Source organism: Argiope bruennichi, chromosome 8 (assembly GCF_947563725.1).
Source record: "Argiope bruennichi chromosome 8, qqArgBrue1.1, whole genome shotgun sequence".
Taxonomy (NCBI): domain Eukaryota; kingdom Metazoa; phylum Arthropoda; class Arachnida; order Araneae; family Araneidae; genus Argiope; species Argiope bruennichi.
Genome location: NC_079158.1, coordinates 132,251,790 through 132,272,595, shown reverse-complemented (window position 1 = coordinate 132,272,595; position 20,806 = coordinate 132,251,790). Strand labels below are relative to the sequence as shown.

The 20,806-nt window shown below is 29.5% G+C and overlaps 1 protein-coding gene across 2 annotated transcripts in view; it reads right to left on the bottom strand.

Annotated features, from left to right (window-relative positions):
- The window catches only part of LOC129981311 (DNA topoisomerase 3-beta-1-like), a 47,291-nt gene that overhangs the window by 12,806 nt on the left and 13,679 nt on the right, over positions 1-20,806 (bottom strand). The window contains exons 7-13 of one of the 2 annotated variants that reach the window (XM_056092095.1): positions 9,586-9,786; positions 9,424-9,507; positions 7,107-7,227; positions 5,581-5,763; positions 4,493-4,702; positions 2,252-2,469; positions 1,351-1,383 (exon numbers count right to left, since the gene is read on the bottom strand). In XM_056092095.1, coding sequence (XP_055948070.1) covers positions 1,351-1,383; positions 2,252-2,469; positions 4,493-4,702; positions 5,581-5,763; positions 7,107-7,227; positions 9,424-9,507; positions 9,586-9,786 — 1,050 coding nt within the window. The remainder of the gene's footprint in view (positions 1-1,350; positions 1,384-2,251; positions 2,470-4,492; positions 4,703-5,580; positions 5,764-7,106; positions 7,228-9,423; positions 9,508-9,585; positions 9,787-20,806) is intronic. The other variant, XM_056092096.1, reaches the window with a different exon arrangement.

Here is a 20,806-nt window from a genome sequence, read left to right as displayed (position 1 = left end):
ATCAAAGAAATTAATAACAATACGAGAGAAAACACAATGCAGGTATTACTAATAAAAACTATCTGACACAATAGGATATAATTAGAAAAAATTTGATGCTAAGCATTATTAGCCTATGCATTAATTTGTCTATCTACAAGGAAATAAGATACTATAAAAATTATAATGAAAAAGAAGTACAAATAAGCATAAAAGAAAATAGCATCATCTGTAATCATACAACGAAATGTAGCTTTATTCATGAAAAAGTTATAAATGTTGCATGAATATTTGAGTAAGTAATTTCATTTTTGTTTTCCATAAATAAAAAGCACTTTTCAAACTGCTAACTACCAATAAATAAATCAAGTAATAATATAATTTTTTATTCATCTGTGTCAACATGGTAAGTATAGCCTGATGCCTCATGGGCTTTAGATGCAATCAAATGACAAAATCCTGATGGATCACAATTTTGCAATATATATAAATATGACATTGGGATTTAAGTTTGTAATTAAAGTTATTGAAGTTGAAACCTGTTTATTTTATAGTTAATGGGGTGTCATGTAGCAGGTCTCCACACAGTGCATCCTGGTTAACATTAAATCTGCTAAGGCTTTGCCTCCTTCCTTGTGTCTGACATTTTACTGAAAAAGGAGGGGGGGGGACTAGGTGCAAGAGTCCTCCAGAACTTTTGAAAATCCTCTCATTTCATTCAGTCAAACTCCTGATAAAAAGAAGATATGTCTCAAGATAAAGCAGAGAGCACTGTGCGACTCTACCAGCAAGCCATGCGCCTCACTGCTTGAGGATATACAGTTGATCCCAGATTTTCCTAAAAGTAAGGCTTTGTGACTCTACCTTATGTCCTCAGTGCAGACATCAAATTTTTGATGCTATAATCTTGATTCCTGCTTTGCACTTGTGGTATTAAACTGTAAGGTTCAAAAATATTGGAAGGCTAGAGATCTAATAGCCTCATAGTCAATCTTCTGAGCATTTGTAAAAAATAAAACAAAAATTATAGAATGACAAAAACATAAAAGTTATGGTAGAAAATATTCTTTCATTTACAGTTTTTCTCTAACACAGGTGAATTTCTTTTTATTAAATCCCACAAAAAGTGAAGAAGAAAAAATGGTTTATAAAGCCTCAGATCTAATAATATATGTCAGATCTAATTCTCATACTAGGCAAATTATATATCTGTAATATGATTCTTGATCAAGGAAAAACATTCAGAATTTTAGAAGTTATTGATTAAATGAGAATTCTTTTAATTCTAAAGCAAATAAAGCTTTCATGCTTGCATTATATTCTTTAAATCATGCAACTTCTCCTTCATATTATTTTTAAAAAAATACTTACTTGTATGGGCAATACCAAGTTAATGATAGCTGACTTCATGGTGCAATATTTCAAATATAATAACAAAAAAATGAGTAAACAAATAAAAATGAAATATGAAATTAACATTCATTAAAAATTATTGACTGGATTTTAATAATATCATGTGATTCTTAGAGATTACAACAAAAAGGCCCAACTTAATTTATGCTGCATTTTAAATGAAAATATAATACATGATACAAAATCCCACAAAATATATATGTATCATATATCAATACAATACATGATACATAAAATGCTAATTCATTAAGCAACAACCCCCCAAAAATGCTATACTTTTTAATGATAAATTAACATAAATATAACTTTAATTTTTAAATAATTTATAATGTTATTCAAGTATTGTTCCAGATAACACTTTTACTTTATCTTTAAATTATTTCATAAAAAATAATAATGATATATCACAAAGTTTGCAGGTTTATAAAAATCAATTTTTGGTAAAATACTGTTAAAAAAAATTAATTTTTATTTCTAATGTAAAAAATTTAATATCCAACTATTCATCTATACAATTGCATCACACATTTCATATAAAAAAGAATGGCGATTTTAAGAACCAAGAAGGTAATTTTTATCACATTATATAACATAACACTATCAATTACGTTTGAATTGTGACATAATTAAAAATCACAGCAAAATACTAGTATCAAAGCATTGTAGATTTGGAACCAACATATAAGCAGACAAATACCAGAATTAATGACTTTAATTTTGCATTAAGTATAAACATAATAATATCATCAAAATAACCAAATTATTTTAAATTCAGCAACAATTTTGAGTCTTTCATTAAAATTAAGATGTAAACAAATGGATATGCTGGACATTAAATGCCATAAATAATCTATAATACCTTGATAATGGTTTTCCACTCTCTGAAAGGGGACTGAAAGAGGCTTCAAATAATTCATCCATTCCAGCAATATTCAAGACAAAATATTGAAATTTCAAGCGAAAAACTGTCAAAGTATGCTGAAGAACAGATTCGAAATTTTCTTTTCCCAAAGCAATCAAATTCAACTGCTTTTCAACAGCTGACCTCATGTTAGGTAAAACTAAATCCGGATCAATCTAAAATATTATGACTTTTATTAAAATATTGTTAATTAGGTGAAATATATAAGAAAATTCTATAGCATTCTTGTGAAACATTATGAAAAAAAAAGGAAAAAAAAAAAAAAACATATGTAGGATAAAAAAAACATACTCTTGATTATTTTAGGAAAAATAATTTTTTAAGAAAATAACTGTTCAGATTAAACACTTTCTTGTTCACTTGAAATCAATACATTTATACTACCTGAAATATTATCTTTGAAAAATAATTTTCAACAATTATCTCTCTCATCAACGTTTTAAAAGTAAATTAGCAATTATTAAAAAACAAGTGTAAACATACATTACTACTCCACCTTAACAAAATTTGATATTCATATCTCCTTAACGATGTATTCTTAAATATTAAATTGTAATAGACATTTAAGTTATGTGTAGATAAGTCGCTTTAAACCTGCTCTGCCTGGTGAGTGCTAATGCAGAAAAGTTACATAATGTCTCAGTTATGTAAAAAAAAAAAAAAAAAAAAAAAGGATTGTTTACATGTAACATTTTTTATAATGTATTATATAGTGTCTTAATTTTTCCCCGCTTATAGAAAATAATATGTACAAATATGTGCCATTAGACATAAAAGGATTAAAAATCTGGCCTGTCTTTATTAAAAACAAGAGCTTATAATTTGCAAAAATTATTTGGATGGAGGAAAGATTCTTTTGTGGCCAACTCTTTTAACTCCTTTTTTTACTCGATTTTTAACTCTTTTGTGCCTAGTGGCACATATTTGTACCCTTGCATGGAGTTGCTTCAAACCCATCCCGAAAAGGTTAATCTGATAAATCACTGTCTTACAGTGGTTACAATTACTTTATAAATTTTAGGAAATTTCAAAATTCCAAACACTGGGGATAAATTCTGTGTTTTAATAACCTTGTCTAATGCTAATAGATGAAAGTCTATTTGTTGGTGATTTACAAAATTGATCATTAATGCTAGAGCTAAGTTCAGAACCTTTTTTTTTTTTCCCTCAACAAATTTTAATTATTTAAAGTCAAATAGTCTTCTTTTCAGAAACCTTTTTGTTTCTGAAAGAATCATAATACAAAAGTGGTTTTTAAACTATTTTAAATTGTAAATTCACTGATGTGGAACGAGTGAACTTGATCTATTTTCCTTTCCTTTTTTTCTATTATTCAAACAGAAGATACTGTTAATATCTGCTTATAATGTTGGTAGTAGGAAAAATTCTTCTATCTAAAATTGTAATTTTTTTTCTAATAGGTTAAAATAAATGTTAACTTTTTGCAATTAACATTTTACTCCTTATATATTTTAGAATGAAGAAAAGAATTTCCATTGATATTAAAAATATGCTTTTGAATATTGAAATTTCCTAAAATTTATAAAGTAATTGTAATCATTGTAAGACAGCAGTTTATCGGATTAATCTTTTTGGGATGGATTTAAAACAACTCCATCATGCAAAGGTACAAATATGTGCCATTAGGCAAAAAGGGTTAAAAATTTGACCCATCTTTCCTTCACTCAAATAATTTTTGTGAACTACAAGTTCTGTTTTTAATAACTAAAAAAATAATGCAATTGCTGATTTTATATTAAGTTAATGAAATAAGTGTATAAATTAATTTATTAAATCAATTTATTTAGAATATTGGCTCAACATCAGACAAATTAAATTCTAACATGATATAAATTGCTTGTCAAGTAATGTGATTAAGTTAAATGCCAATAAATTTACATTCAAATCATTCTAATAATTAATTTTTTAAATTTTATATATTTCACTAATAAATTTAACAAAATTTTATTTTTTATTTTTCCACAAATTCATTTTTTAGTGAACAAATAAATAAATGCATAAAGATTTATAAATAAAATATAGTAAAAATGATTTTAAGCAGAAATTTCTTTACAAAATTAAGGAAAATATCAACTAGCACATTTAAAACTTGATTCTCTCTCTCTCTCTCTCTCTTTTTTTTTCTCTTCAAAAATATCCCCAGGGAAATCATGTTACCTTATGATATCCATGCACCAATACTATTCCTAATGGTGTTGGAACAAGTTTGCGTCCACTTGTTACTGTGACATAATTTCTTTGGCATATGTTATTTATGTGCACAGGAATAGATGCATCAGTTCCAATACCATGCTTCTCCATCAGAGTAATCAATTCAGCTTCAGTCAAATAATCAGGGGGAGAAGTTTGCTTTTCAAGTAACTTAACCTTTAATTAAAATTTGAAAATAATTTTATTGAATATTCTTAATATTTCATTAACACCAACTTAAAAAATGCAAAGTATCAAAAATATAATTAGTGATACAATAATATAGATTATGTTCCAGAATTAATAGTGCAAATTTTAAGGCATGCTGATGGACATTACAATAAACATTTTTTTGTGTTGAGTAGGAATTTAAGGATAAAAATAATACTTTAATGAAGGACAAATAATAATAAGAGACACAAGGACAGAGGCTTGAAAGAAAATAGAACTACTTAGGAGCAGTATAAAAATAAGAGCTTTTCATAGCAGTTATTTATTTATAATAATTGTTCAATATTGTATCTATTAAAATACTCAAAAGCCTTGATAGAGTGCTTTGCATATCTGTTTGGATGGATTCCAGAGAAACATATAACCATAAATATTTGTTATGTGCAAATTTTAACATAACAAAAAATGCGTCTGTGAGAAATGAGTATATTTAAAATTATACACTGACCCCTCCTTTCATGCTGCAAAAAATGTACTACTAATGAACACAATTTAAAACTACAATTTAAAAAAAAAAGTACTTTTGATAATTCTATAAATATGTAATTTTTTTCCAAGTGTATTTTTTGCATGTCTGTTTCAACACATATGTTCCTAAATAAAAAATGTTTATTCATCAGCTCTTCAAATTTGCCTCATAAGATCTGAAACAACCAATATATTAATACAATATTCAATTTATTCAAACACAAATAAAATAAATAATATTTTGCCATTCTTGCATTTGATTTTTTTTCTATGTTTGTCTTTTATTTAGGCAATTTTGAATAGATAAAAATGTTAAATCACTTAATTCAAAAAGTTGTTATAGCAAAATTTCTCACTTCCGATACGGTGAGTGCATCTTCCTTTTTCAAATCAGGCAGCGTTTCTTCCACACTTAATGCTTGCCAACTCATTACTTTAGTGTAACCAGGATCCACCAATGTCTTCCCAGAACAAGTAAAAGTTTCTTCGCCAATTTGAAATGAAATAACTGTTTGAATGTATTTCATATCTGGAGCAACCTATTAATATATATATATATAAAGGAGCCATGCTAACATTTTACATACTTTTTTAAAGTTGTAAACATCCTTATATTCCCAATGCAACTGAAATAATTCACTAATAAATATTTGAATCATAAAGTGATTATTTATTCGAAAATCAAAATAAATGCATATATATATTTTACTCAATTTTTAAAAACTGAGTATAATCACTTAATTATTAAATTGGATTAGATATATATCTAAACCTTAATAATTACTTTACAAATTATTTATTCACTTAATTTAGTAAGAAAATTAATACACACCAAAAAAGCAAAGAAATATTAAAATGGATAATGCGTATTAAGGTACTATAAGAATACTGTAAACCCTCCGATGCAACTGATTTCAGCATTTTTTAAAGGAATATTTCCATTTGATTTATTGAATGAATGAATATATGAATGGAAGAATGAAATAGAAGCAGAAATATTAATTTGTAAGCAAATGACATTAAAATTTTCTTCCTTCACAACTTCTGTCAGGTTAATCAGAATAAAATTGTCTGAAATACTAAAACTGAAAATAATGATTTAAATTATTTAATTCTAAAAATATAAAAAAGGTAAAATTGTATAAAATAAAGAAAAAGGACAACATTTTGTGAATAATAAGGGAAAAATTTCCAAAACAATATTTTTAAAAGAAAAAAAAATCACAATTTACCATTTCTGAAAGAAGGAAACCTCAAATTAACAAATTTTAAAAATAATTAATATGTAAGAGTTTCAGTATACAAGTTCTTGTAAACTGTACCCTATTAAAAGACAAAAAAGTGACAATTTTATAATAATTAAATTTTATTAAAAAATAAAAATAAGTCAATTTTGTTAGTTTATAGATACTGTCCACAGTGACTTCTCACAAGTATACAAAGTGCAATGACTTTCATAGGTTACAATATCTCCAAACTAAATTGGCAAAAAGTAGACAATTTTTAATAATTAGGTTGAATTATTAATTTTTTAATATAAGGAATTTAAATTTTTTAATTTAAAATGACAACATTCAAAACAATGAACTATTGCATAGACTCTTTTTGCCTGTATGAACAGAATGTATTTGATTAATAGTGAATTTAATTGCAAGCAATGAGTGGAATTTATTGTAGAGATTAAATGAAATATAGAATTCCTCTATATAACAATGCACATAAATAAGTTTTATAAATTAAATTTATTTCCACCAAAAAAATTTTTAAACCTCATATTTTTTTTTCAAGGAATTATTCTAAAAATTTACACTACATAAAAAATTCTTAGTTTTTTACATAAAAGAAATAAAAAAGTAGATAACTGTTTTCAAAGAGTACAAACTGTAGCTATGAAATGCCTTGAAACATAGTCGTATATTTTCCACGAATCAGCATCTAATTCACTTCTAGTAGCCAGTTTCATTGGTGTTATAGGAGGATGATCACCAGCATCATGGCCTTTCCTGAAATTATTTCAATTTAGATAAGAAAGGCAAAAATATATTTAACTCGAAAAACAGTCTTTCAGCTCAAAATAATTATATGAATTTATGAAGATCAGTTCTTTTTCATGATAAATTAGCCATTTAATAAAATTATACAGATATACCCAGTAGAAATAAATTCAAAATATATTTTTTTTATATCAAACAAAAACTGTCAAAATTTTATTTTATTATTATTAATATTTATTTATTTATTGGCTAAAGATTAAATGTCATAAGTTTTGGGGTGCTTCCGATGCTGGAAGTGTATTTTATTTTTATAATACTTTTATTTCTGTAAAATTGCCTTCGATGGCCAGCTGGCTTGCTGAAAATAATGATTATGTTTACTTTCAATTAAATCTCTTATGCATAGCTTTACGTTTATGATTTCCCCCAATAAATATTTTTAAGCATCAAATTGTGGCTGATATCAAAGTGATATTACTTTAATAATCTTATAATAATTCTGTTTAATGTGCATATGAGTTATTCTAATAGAGTCAAGTCCATGGCATCAACGCTATTAAAAAAAGTAACTTTCTGATTTATTGTCTCCTAAATTCAAGGTGGTGTTAAGTTTACTTTTTTTATTCAACATAAATACACAAGATATTAAACAAAATCATTCTTCCTTAGCTTTCAATAATGGAATAAAACTGCAAGATTAAATATTTAATGGAATGATGAAATTTTTTAAATTTCAGTTCAATAATGAAATCTTTTGTTGAAAATTATATATATATTTTTTAAATAGTCAAAATTCAGGAAAAATTTGCAATGCTATTAAATTAATAAGAAAAAAAGAAGATACAATTTAAAATTTTTAAATTGATTTTACACAACAATAGTTTCAGGGGTTACTGCAGAAAAATACCAAAACCTTGCTAATTTTTTTTAAAATCACTCAAATTCGTAAATTTTTACTCTCTAAAGCATATATGTGCCTTTTTCTTTTTAGGTGAAACAATCCATCTTGTAGAGTACTAATACACATTTGCATATTCTCTTTTATTATTAGTCGAGAAAAATCTAAAATTATTTGCAATACTAGGAATCTTTCTTCTCTTTGAAGAAGAATTGGAATAATTTCTTATATTTATCTTTAAAAAAGAATTAGACATTTAATCACTAGCAACTTCAACAATTAAAAGTTGAAATGTTCTTCATATATATTCTTTTCCATACAAAGGCATTTTAAAAATATAACTCAATTTTTAAAATAATTTTCATTGTTACTATGAAGAACTTTTTTTTTTGCTTTAAATTAGCAAATTTTGCAAAAATCAGAGATATCACAGATAGTTAGCAATTTTAGCAAATGATGGCTAGAAAATGACAGAAAAAACTGATTAATAGTTGAACCTTCTAGTTTAATAGTTTACCCGCTTCTCAACCAAGACAACACACTGAATCAACTTTCGAGCTGACTACCAATACCATTTTTTCTCGGCTACAAAATACTTATGAAACAAAACCTGTAACAAGTTTTATAGAAAGCAAGGTACTATCCAGTTAAATATCAGTTGTACAAATAACTGTGTCATTTTAATAACATAAAAGAATTTTAATCTTATTTTTAATAATTCAAAATCTTTTATGTACTAAAAATCACAAATAAATTTTATCTATTTTATCATATACTTGAGATTAATTAACTAATTCATTATATGTAAAAGATGCTAATTTACATTTAAGGCAATATTAAACCCTTCAAAAAATTTAGCAAAATGTTTATTAAATTCTTGGATACAATATTTGACCTATTCCTACTAATCTACATACATTTATCAAGAGCATGATTTAAAGTGAATTTTTCATATAACAATTACAAAAGAAACTTAAAAAAATTTACTCATTTGGATTTTTAAGAAAGATAATTATTGAGTAGAAATGATAATTGCTGAAAAAAATACTAAGATTCTTCATAATATTCTCATAATCTAAAATCATTATTATATGCCAAATTTACTGATTCTCTGGCAATTACTAGACAAAATGAGCATCACATAAATTCATCAATGGCCACATATATACTAAAACAAGAAAATTGCTTTAGTATAAAAAGGTCAAACATCATGAATACATTATATTTAAAACATCTTAAATATTTAATCTTAATTTTATATCCAAAAATATTAAAATATAGGAGATTTAAAAAAAAAATAAAAATACCTGGGTCGAATCATTGTTCCAGATAATAAATCCTGTACATCTTTTCCCCACTCAGAGCTTTTACTTTGGAGCTGCAAAATGCCTCTAAAAAAGAGGAATATACAAATTACATTTAAAAAAATGAATGCATGACTGTGACAAAATAGTAAAATAAAAATGTACCTAATATCAAAATTCTCAGGGTAAGATGTTGTTTCTGTTCTGGGATAACTGATATATCCTTGAGTGTAAAGCTTCTCAGCAATGGACATGGCATGATGGGGGCCCATGTTTAAGCCTGAGCTGGCAACTCTCATCAGCTCAACTGTATTTAAGGCCAAAGGACGCTGCTTCGCTTTTTCTTTTTTGGTAACATTAGTAACTCTGAAAAATAGTTGCCATCATAAATTGAAATGTAAATACAAATTATACCACAGATGTGTTGTACACTTTAGAATCAACTTATAAAATCATATGAAGACTACCTTTCAGTATTTTATAAAAGTGCATATGATGCAGAAAAGCTCCTATAAAAATTAAATTTTAATATTGTTATTGAGTTTTTACGGACATTAAATTTTAAAAAATCTTCATAGAAAAATAGCTGCCTTTTTAATATTTACTGACATTTAATTTTATTCATAGTACTTACACAGCCATCTTGGGATATAAAAACAATACAAGATGCTGTAAAATGAAGCAAGAGTTTTCCAACACTTATCAAAAGTTTCAGGACATTTTATTCATACATAGCATTAGATTTCAATATTTCTAATTAAAAAAAGTATGTTCACTCGTTAGTATTTACTAAAATTTATAAAAATTTTCCTTTTTATCAATGTAATCAGTTATTTTCAGCAGAGAAAATAAACATCAGAAAGATGAAAAAACATCTTCCTTTCAGGAGCAATAGAAAATTGTACTATCAAACATATAAATACCTCCTTTTCAGTAACCTAATATGTAAATTTACACTTTTATGTACATTTCACTCTTAAATACTTGCTTTTTAAAGTGATTTTTTAAAATAGTTTTGGTAATTTCCTGATTAAATCATGAGAAAAAGGCTTTTAAAGGCTTATCCTGTTTTAAGTGTGAACTATGATTTAAAAAAATGGTTTGTCACCCATCAGTAATTGGCATTAAAAAAATTTTTACTGATAAAATTCCATAACATTAAACACAGCTGAATTTTAAGAACCATGATAAGGAATTTCCATGGTTATTTTTGAATTCTGGGAATTACACAAAACCATAACCAATTAATTATCAATTAGGTATTGTTTCAGAAAATTTAATCTATCAATACCAGATAATGCTGAAATATTTTTATCACAATAAGTTTAAATTTAAATTAAGAAGGTTTTTAAAAATCGGAAAATATGTATTTAAATAACTTCTATGTCTTGATATTTTTTATTTCCTTATGAGTACAATTTTAAAAATTTACAAGTAAAAAGTAATTGACTTATTTCTTAGCAAAATTTTTAAAACGCTCAACTCAAATTTTAACTTTAAAATGATAAAAATCTGATAGTATTATCTTGTATAGCTATAATAAATTGAACAGGGTGCGTAGTGAGAAACTGCTGCAGAAATTAAGTACTTTAAAGCCCTTTTTAAGCCCAAAAATTAAGAACCTTTGTATAAGTATGCATATGTAAACTGCATATTTTCTAAGCATACTACTTTTTTCAGTTTTATAATAATGCATAGCTTTTATTAAAAAGAAATAATTAAAAATTTAGTTTTACATACTTTTTTTTAAATTTTAATATTTATTTCTGTATTTGCACATCCACAATTCCAACATTATGTCTTTTTAAATTTTACAAAAGCATAAAAATGATCATAAGAATTTTAAAAAAATTTAATACAAAAAAATTTAAGTCAACTTTTATTAGATAAACAATAAAGATCTGTGAGTTTTTTCAACATTTCTTGAAATTAAAATAAAATATCAGATAGATACAAGATTTCTGAAAATGTCGAAAGTGATGTAGAAGCTCAGCATGACCACAAATTTGGTATCTGATTCTTATATAAGCAACAACAATTCAGATTCACCATCGCTGGGATGAAAAGAGTTTAATGCGCTGTCTCATTCTATTAAGTAATTTCATTTGCAATCTTAAGAAGCTAAGAACTAATGCATTCTGATGACTAACATCACTTGACTGGCAAAATGGCCATGAAATGGATGACAGAACAATGCCATTTTCTAAATAAGTTTTTAAAATCATTTTTAATAGAAAATAATAGCAGCATTCACAAATTATCAGACTAAAAAGTAATTGTCTTATTGTCTCTTATTTCTAAAGTGTATTAAAAGTCTTTTTTGAACATTTAACATTCCTAAAATTTAATGAAAACCTACTTTTTAACCTATAAGCAAAAATTCTTGCTTAAAGTAATATATATATATATATTACAAAGAAATGACAATGCTTTAACCTAGTTTTCATAAATAATGGAAACAAATTCCTAAAGTAAAAAAAACACCAGTTCTGTAGTTTCAAAATTTTTTGCATATTGCCAGGAAATGCCTTGTGTGGCTTTGTTGTACAATAGTTACAGAATATTAACACTGGCTTGATTTAAATATTTTTACTGATTCTATCGCGTAAACAAGTGTTTTGGGATTAATCCCTGGCACGAGGTTGAAATGATCCGAAAAGCGTATTTGGGCTTTAGACGCATTCACCCCGATGGGTCGAAACAAAAATCTGACTCAAAATGACATACCAAATTCGATATATTTAAGTCGTTATATTTTTGAATTATCGCGTTTACATATTTCCGAAATGCGGTGAACCCCTTGTTGGATTTGACTCACATTTTGACAGATGTTTATACAATAGACATTAAATCTGTGTGCCAAATGTGAACTATCTAGCTCTCTTCGTTTTGTAATTGTCATGCTAGTTTGTATTCGAACAGGCACACAGACAAACAGCTTTCCTCTGAACGGATGATGCTGAAAATCTGATCGTAATCTACAAGTTTGGCGTGAAGACCGCATACCAAATTTCATCCATCTAGCTCAAAGTGTTTTTGTGTTATCTACGTCACAGACGGACATTTTCCAAAAATGCATTTTCGAATTCAAGGAGGTGTGAAACATACAGATCCATTGAAATTTCGAGTACGAATTTTTTGACGAGTGCTCTAAATTTTGTGCACGAGTAAGTGAAAATGCCAATTGAAGCCTTTTTAAAAAACGTCTTTCTTGAAGCCAGCGCGTGACAACATATCGCGTTGCTCCAAAATTTAAAGAAACTTATCAAGTGAATAATTTTATTCAATGAACATGCCTTAAAATTTTTAAGTTTAAATACAAGCAAAGAAAGCATTTCTCTCTCTCTCTCTCTCTCTCTCTTTTACTACAATTTTAACAGCTGCAGAATAAAGTAATTCAACGATTCAAAGGAGCAATATCATTTTGAATTACATTATAATAAAAATCTTTGTTATAAACTGTGTTCAAAATTAATTTCTCAGAAATTATTTTTTTAAAAATTACATTCAACCAAACAAAATTTTTATTATCATTGTTTATTTATTTTTAACCTTTAAACGGTGTTGAAGTAATTTTTTATGCAATAATATGCTTTTTTGTTATGATTAAAACATATAAAAATTTTATTTTTTAATTAAACTTTGAATTAAAAATTTGAGAAATTCCGTTCTTAGTGGACCTCTAATGCCCAAAAAATAACTTCCAAAATGTCATGCCCCTAACTTCAATGGCTTTATGTTGGATGTTACACAGGACAAGACTTCATATATAAAAAGAGGTTCTAATGGGGAAAAAATTGATATAAAAGTTATAAAAAGGGAAAAAAATGATTTTAAAATGATGTGATCTAAATTCTGAAAAAAATTGTAAAAAACTTTTTTTTTGTTTGTTTTTTTAAAAATATTTAAGTACCATTATCCAGCAATTTCTCTTTTTCTTAATCAAAACCAATTTGGCAAGATTAGTCCAACAAATAAAAATATTCAAATGGATGGGGGCATACAAAAATACCGCGAAAGATATCACGATGATTGAAAATTTAAGACTTCAAGTTAAAATTTCATCATAATAGATTTTACGCGATTGACTAATGTAATTACATACTGCAATTAATTACTATTCAATATAGTACAGTTGAATACCTTGTAACATTCCCCGTTTCCCAGTACTGATAAGATATTTACTGCCAGCTGTGTCTTCACTGTTACTTACTAAACCCCTCGAGATAGCCAGATGGTGGATCTTTTCACCTGGGTGGTCTCGCATCTGTTCATTAGCGACTACAATGAAAGACCACATGTGGAATTCCTCGTCCAAGAGGTATTGATAGTACCTTCAAAGAGAAAGGGGTGTCCAAACATCTGGATGCTAGATGCGTGCGTCTCTTTGTGAAAGGACCTTCCCACGATTCACTGGCGCCGCTAAGAGACCATATCTCTGAACCCCGATTGGCCGAAAGAGAGCTCAAATGACCAATGTAAATTAAGAGGCGGAGATTGTCGCCGAAATAAAGCGCGGAGATTTTTTTATTTTTTTTGGAGGAGAGAAGAAACGAATAGCAGGAGACGATTGGACTACGCCCACGAGTTCGGAGTCTGAGAAGCTACCCCTGGAGTGGTCGTGTTGACGTGATGGAGAACTGAGTTTCAAGAAAAACTTCGACTTTGACTGTTTTATCTCCTAATACAGGTGTAAATAACTATTTATTTAACCAAGATTAGAACAAGTTGTTCTTTGTATATATAGGGCTGTAAAATAAAGAATTGTCTGGAAATTCTGCTTCGTTATTTGATCCGTCTAGATCAGGACATTACAACCTGTAGTAGGTCGTTCAAACAATTGCTCCAAAACGACATACTAAAAAGAATGATGATCGAATATGCTACTGTTTTCAAAGCAGCCTTTCTCAAGTTCGATATATCATTTGGCACATCAAATTCATTCTGCTATTTTCATATTTTTCGTTGATCGGATCATATTGCATATTCTTTTTTAACAACATATAAAACTTTAAATATATACTTACCAGACATAAATAAATTCTTCAACATCTCAAACATTAAAAATTGAAATTATAATGTTTTTTTATTCACAATAAGTATGCCATAGTACGCATTTCGTACTGCCCCTTCCAAATAACTATTTCAGTATTTTAATAAATAGCAATGCACATTGTTGAAGAAAAAGACAGCGGGAGGGAAAAAAAAAAAAAGGATTGGAGGAAGAATCATTAAGCTTTATCTTAATATCTTTGAATTCTTCCCTTTTGTTTGTTTTCTTTTTTGATACATGTCTTTACGACCATAGAGTTGACGACCATGATTTCGAATTGTCATATTCAACTTGTGGGGATACAAAACAAAACGAAAAGCTTTATTCGTCTTCGCGAGAAAATTAAACACTTTTTAAGGACCTTTTCTAAAAATTAAGCACTTTTAAGGTCTTTAAATTTAAGCCCTTTCCATGATGCTACGCACCCTGTTGAATGAACTAACATACACAGATTTCATTTTTATAAAAAAAAAAAACCTAGATTATATAAAAATTTATATGAATAGAAATAATAAGCATAAAAACAAGGGAAAAAAAACCACAATTATTATAGCTAATTTTACAGTTTTTTTTTTTTTTTTTCATATATATATAAATTTCTCATTAACAATTTCAGATTCTAATTTGTCTTCCCTATTCTGCAAACATTTGTCTTCCCCTATTATTTTTCCTTGAATTTGCCACACTTCGTCAAAAGTGAAAGATCCTTTATTTCATTAACTTTTTGCAACAGTTCTTAAATTTCTTCTTCCAAGTTCAAAATTTATTTTTCTAACTTTTTTTTTATTCCAAAGAGTGAAGTATTTAGTACAGTGCATACCATTTTACGAATCTTTAATTGAAGTAAGAACTGGTATGAATCTGTAATTATGCTGGGAAGCAGCATAATCAGTTCCATCGTAGGAAAGGCCGTTTTACGATCAGCTCTGTCCTATGCTGATCGGATGCCAGATCAATGATTCCCGGGTTTCCGACATTTGGATGTACCAGAATCTTCGAGAATTTAGGCGATAAGACAAATAGGAGGAGAGTTATGCTTGACTGTTCGAGAACCTTCTGTGCCCTGTTCCGGAAGCAATAAAAGGCCAGCAGACTGAGCCGGAGCAAGTCATAGAATCGTATATTGAATCAACGACGAATTAATTGAATCAGTCCAGCGAAACGCAAGCGTTAAGTGAAGCTCAAGCAATTAGTAGATTTTGAATTAAGCTGTACACCGAGTCTTGGAGTTCAGTATTTAGGCAGTATTGAGTCGTATGAGAAATAGACAGTTGTATAGCACAGAGTCGGCAGTTGGGTGCAGCTAAAGCGAAGAGGCAATGGAGAATAATAGACGTTTGGAGAGACCTAAGTGAATAGCTACGTCGATTCTTTCCTCTTGATGAGTTCTGTCTGACTACTTTGTGTACTGTTGTGATTGCTTACTACCAATTACTAATTGCAGATTGCTATTTGTTGTAAGTGTTGCAGTCGATTGCCTGTGAAAGTCTCGGCTGTGTATTCGTGTTAATAAAAGGCATTATTTATTATTGAGGCCTGCTGACTGTCACCATAGATCCACTACAGGCTGACCTATTGACTTTAAGAACTTACAGAAGAAAGTTCCACAACATTTGGTGTTATAAGTGAGATAGCGGTTAAACAGTGTATGTTGAAAAGATCCGAAGTAAAAATGACAAAAAAAAAAAAAAAAAAAAAAAAAAAAAACCACCAATCTGAACGTTTTATTAGCCGAATTAAAGAAAATGCGAGATGATAATCGAGCTGCACAGGAAAGTAATCAAGCTGAGGTGGAAAGTATTCAAGAGGGACAAGCGAAAATGCTGGAAAGTGTTCAAGCTTGGCGAGAGGAAACACAAGAGTTCAATGCATTCGTCGAAAGACAATGTGACGAATTTAAAGATCATGTTGACATATGTGTCAGAAAAATGAGAGATGTCCAAGAAGTGGAAGAAGACGTTCAAGATGTCACAAGAGAAATTGAAGGAAATGGTCGAAGCCAAATATGTGAAAAAAAGGCAGAAGATCGAATGTCGACAGGTATCATTGAAAAGGAAGTTAGCGATCCAGAGGATAAACCGAAGTTCAATAAAGAGATGTGCGAACAGGAAGAATGCCAAATAATTGCAAGAAAAGCAGCTTGCGGTCGTCTTGCAGAGAGAAAAGAGTCTTTTCCGAATGAAACCCTTGAAATAGGATTGAAAATTCAGACATTTAGTGTGGAGAAAACTGTTAGAAACTCGTGATTGATGTCCGTAGACACAGGAGCTAATGCGACCCTATTAGGAGTGGATTTTCCCCAGAGGTTGAAGAGACAAGCTATTTGCAAACCTCTTCGTATATCCTTGCAGACTGTTACTGATAAAGTCACAGTGGCTGGAATAGCTGATCCATGTAATCTCGATCTAGATTTTCATCAAGAATTCGGCTTTGTTGTGAATCTGAAAAGGAGTATTATACGAATAGGAGACGAAGAAACTCCTGTGTATACGGACAAATTACAGCCTTGCAAAAGAACTTTTCCTGAAAAAGCAGATGCTCTCTTTAAAGGAAACTGTGTTGAAAGCTGCGGATAGTTCTCGAGTCCCAAGGATGAGGCGGAAATATTCCCATGAAAGCTTTGGCGACGACGGGGGAGAATTCCTGTTTTCAAGTTGGAGATATCCAACAAGTGAAAGAAGACGCCCAAGATGTCATAGGAGAAAATAAAGGAAATGGCGAGAGCCAAGTGTGAGAAGAAAAGGCCGAAGATCGAATGGAGACCGTGTCATCAAAAATGAAGATAGCGATGCTTTCAAGCGAATTCCTCTGTTGGACAATTCTAATATTTAGTAGGTTCGATGGAGAAAGTTGAAAGTGGCCAATTGACCAGCCTGGCTAGAATTCGTTCCAGAGAGTTCTATTACGATTGTTTGGCTCCTTCGGATACCTTGCATTTTAAGGAGCAAAATTAATTCTGAATGCAAAATTCGAAACGACGAAGAGATCGGAAGGTTCTTTTGTTATCGCCAACATAGTGAATGACGTCGTCAGCAAAAGTGCGGAAGTGGCCCAACACCGAACCAAAAATTGTTCACGTAGATCAGTGGCCCGTACCAGTTGCATTTTAGTGGGACTGCCGACGCGTCAGTCCTTGAAGAGGGGAGCAATGTTACGAATCTGTAATACTGCTTTCAAGGACAGTTAGTTCCATGGTAAGAAAAGCCGTTTTGCGATCAGCTGTATACTATGCTGATCGGATGCCGGATCAATGGTTCAAGAACTGATCGAGATTTGGTGACAAAATGGATGATACTAGAATCTTCAAGAATTTTGGCGATAGGACAAATATGAGGCCAGTTATGCTTAATTCCGGAAAAACAAAGAACCTTCTATGCCCCGCTCCGGAAGCTATAAAAGGCAAAGCTAGAGCAAGTCATAAGAGTCGAAAAGAAATCAACGATGAATTAATTGGAATAGTCAACAAAGTACAAGCGTTGAGTAAAGCTCAAGCAATTACTGAATTGTGAATTGAGCTGAGCGCCGAGTCTTGGAGTTTAATATTGAGGCAGCATCGAGTCGTGTGTGAAATAGCCAGTCATACAGTAGTGAGTCGGCAGTTGAGTAAAGTTAAAGCGAGGAGATAGTGGAGATAAGCAGGCGTTTGGAGAGAACTTAGTGAACAGCTACATGGATTCCCTTCTCAAGCTGAGTTTTGTCTGACCACTTTGTATACTGTTGTGGCTGCTTACTACCGATTACTACTCGTGGACTACTATTTGTTGTAACTTGTTGTTTCTTATGGCACTTACCATGGACAAAACCGCTGTTACGAAGACACGATTTTAAGACGAAGGGGGAGCGTCTCTTGTTTTTATATTAGCGCCATCTAGACGCCAAGAGAAAGACTTAGCTACACACACGTCACAACCCTTTTCACGGGGCGGACTTCATTCACTCATCCACAGATCGTAATTTAGACCTGAATCAGAGAACGATCACCCCTGATCCAGTAACCCGAGTGGTATTACTCCCGATATGGAGGACTTTATGACCATGACAGATTTATACGCGCGTCGTCAGTCACCAAACACGTGGGGAATCTTCGGCCGGCGGGGTTCGAACTCGTAATCTAAGGGACGCGAATCCAAAGCTCTACCAACCAGGTTATCCCGGCCTGCATTTGTTGTAAGTGCTGCTATGTATTGTTTGTTAGGTCTCGGCTGGATATTCGTATCTTCATGCTAGTAAACAGCATTATTTATTTAGATGCCTACTGACAGTGTCACTATATACACCCATTGCAGCCGTAAGTCCCGTAACAATATTATGTATTTAAGTATGCAAGTATGTATGCATGTACTGCAAATCTATAATTTATATAAATGTAATTTTTTTCAATTATTTTTTTTTTTTGTACAAAATTTATAGCATTTTCAGGGAATTAAATTTCTATTGAGGATAATTTACAACTGCTTTAAGTTATGCTTTTTGTCCACTAATGGATTATCTGATTAATTTAATAATCTGATTTCTGTATTAGACTTGAATAATTACAAATACATGTACTGAAAACGAAATCGTTTTGTACTAAAAAAAAAACCTAAAACAGAATCAAAGTCAAATCTGAAGGGGAAAAAAAAAAAATCTGTGTTTTCTCGGTATGTAAAATGGAGATACGAGGAAATGCAAAAATAGCAATCATGTGCTAGTTATAATGCAATACGATTTTAAGGAGTGGAAAAAGCAAGGAAAAGAAGCAATATTATTTAAAACAATATCATATTAAAAGAATTTTGATATTGAGATTAAAAAAAAAACAATTTGTCTTTATTTATTATCTAGAATTTAGCAAGATAAAATTCATATATTAAGGGGAAGGGGATATATTACATCTCATGCTCTTTAATTGTAAGTCACACAAAATTAAGTACTTGGGCGAAATAAAACACAAAACATATTTGTTATCATGATACAAATCATTTAGCAAAACAAAAACTTTACAAAGCAAAATTACTGTTTTTTATTTATTCTTTTTTATCAGTTCAAGTATTTGGGCATCAATTTCGGCAGATTTTTAGCTGTCAGTTTCATGGAGTTAAATCTATATACTTATAATAAAGCTCAATGTGTGTGTGTGTGTTGGCGCTCTACAGGCCAGACTGTTTGACCTACAGCTACCAAATTTGGTACATGTATACCTTGGAGGTTGGAAATGTGCACCTGGGTTCCTTTTTTTTTTTTGAATTTTTAATTAGAATTTTATTTATTAATTAAAAGCTAACTTTGCCGCCAAAAAAAATTTATTTTCCCCGCTGCCAAATGAGTAAGAGTTCAGTTTTTTTTCCCAACAGTAATGAGGCTAGGCTTAAGATTTTTCAGCTGATTATTTCTAACGATTCTGTTTATTTTCGTAATGTTTGATGCATTTAAAATTAAACATTGTTAATTAATCGATCTTTCAGATTCATTCTGAAGTACTTTTGAATTAAAATAAAACAGAATAAAGGAAATTAAAAATTTCTAATCCGCATAGCGTTACCCCAACTGGCGTAGAAAAAAATCGCGTATTTGCGTTACCGTAACTGGCGTTGAAAATTCACGCATGCGCATTGTGTTCTAAATTCCGCATTGTGTTGACAATTATTATCAACGGATGCGAACTGGATTTAAATTATTTTTAGGTTCGTTGTATGCTTTTGTAATTAAAATGTATTTATGTTAGTTATATATTTTTTGTATATGCTTATAGTTTTAAGTACACCATTTTTTAAGTAGTTTTTTTAAAACCTGTTTTCAACCGTTTATTTTAAACGATTCGTTTTATTTTCTTAGTGTTTGATGCATCTAAAATTAAACATTGTTAATTAATCGATCTGCTCATGATGAATCTGAGAAAATTTTGTTGAAAACTTCTTGAGATATTATATAAATTAAGAAAAATATTCTTTAGTGCCCATAAGGTTTGAATACTCAGCTACTCTGTTTTCTGTACTTAAATTCTAAAAAAAATGCTTCGTTTCAGTAAAAAAATATTATTATACTTATTGCAGTTTAATCATTTCCACTTTAATTTAAGGCATAAATTCTACGGGTGCTAACAGAAAATTAGAGAGATACATATTACGTTATGAATGAAGGCCTTTATAATATTATGAGTGAATTATATGACAGTCAAAATTTAAAGTTTTAAAATATTTTGATGAAGAAGCTATTAAAGTAGGAATTGCATAAAATATTTAATTATAAAAATTTTAACGAACATTAAGATTGGCGAACCTTTTGGTCGACAAATTCTTGAGATATTACATAAATTAAGAAAGATATTTTTTAGTACCCATAAGGTTTAAATGC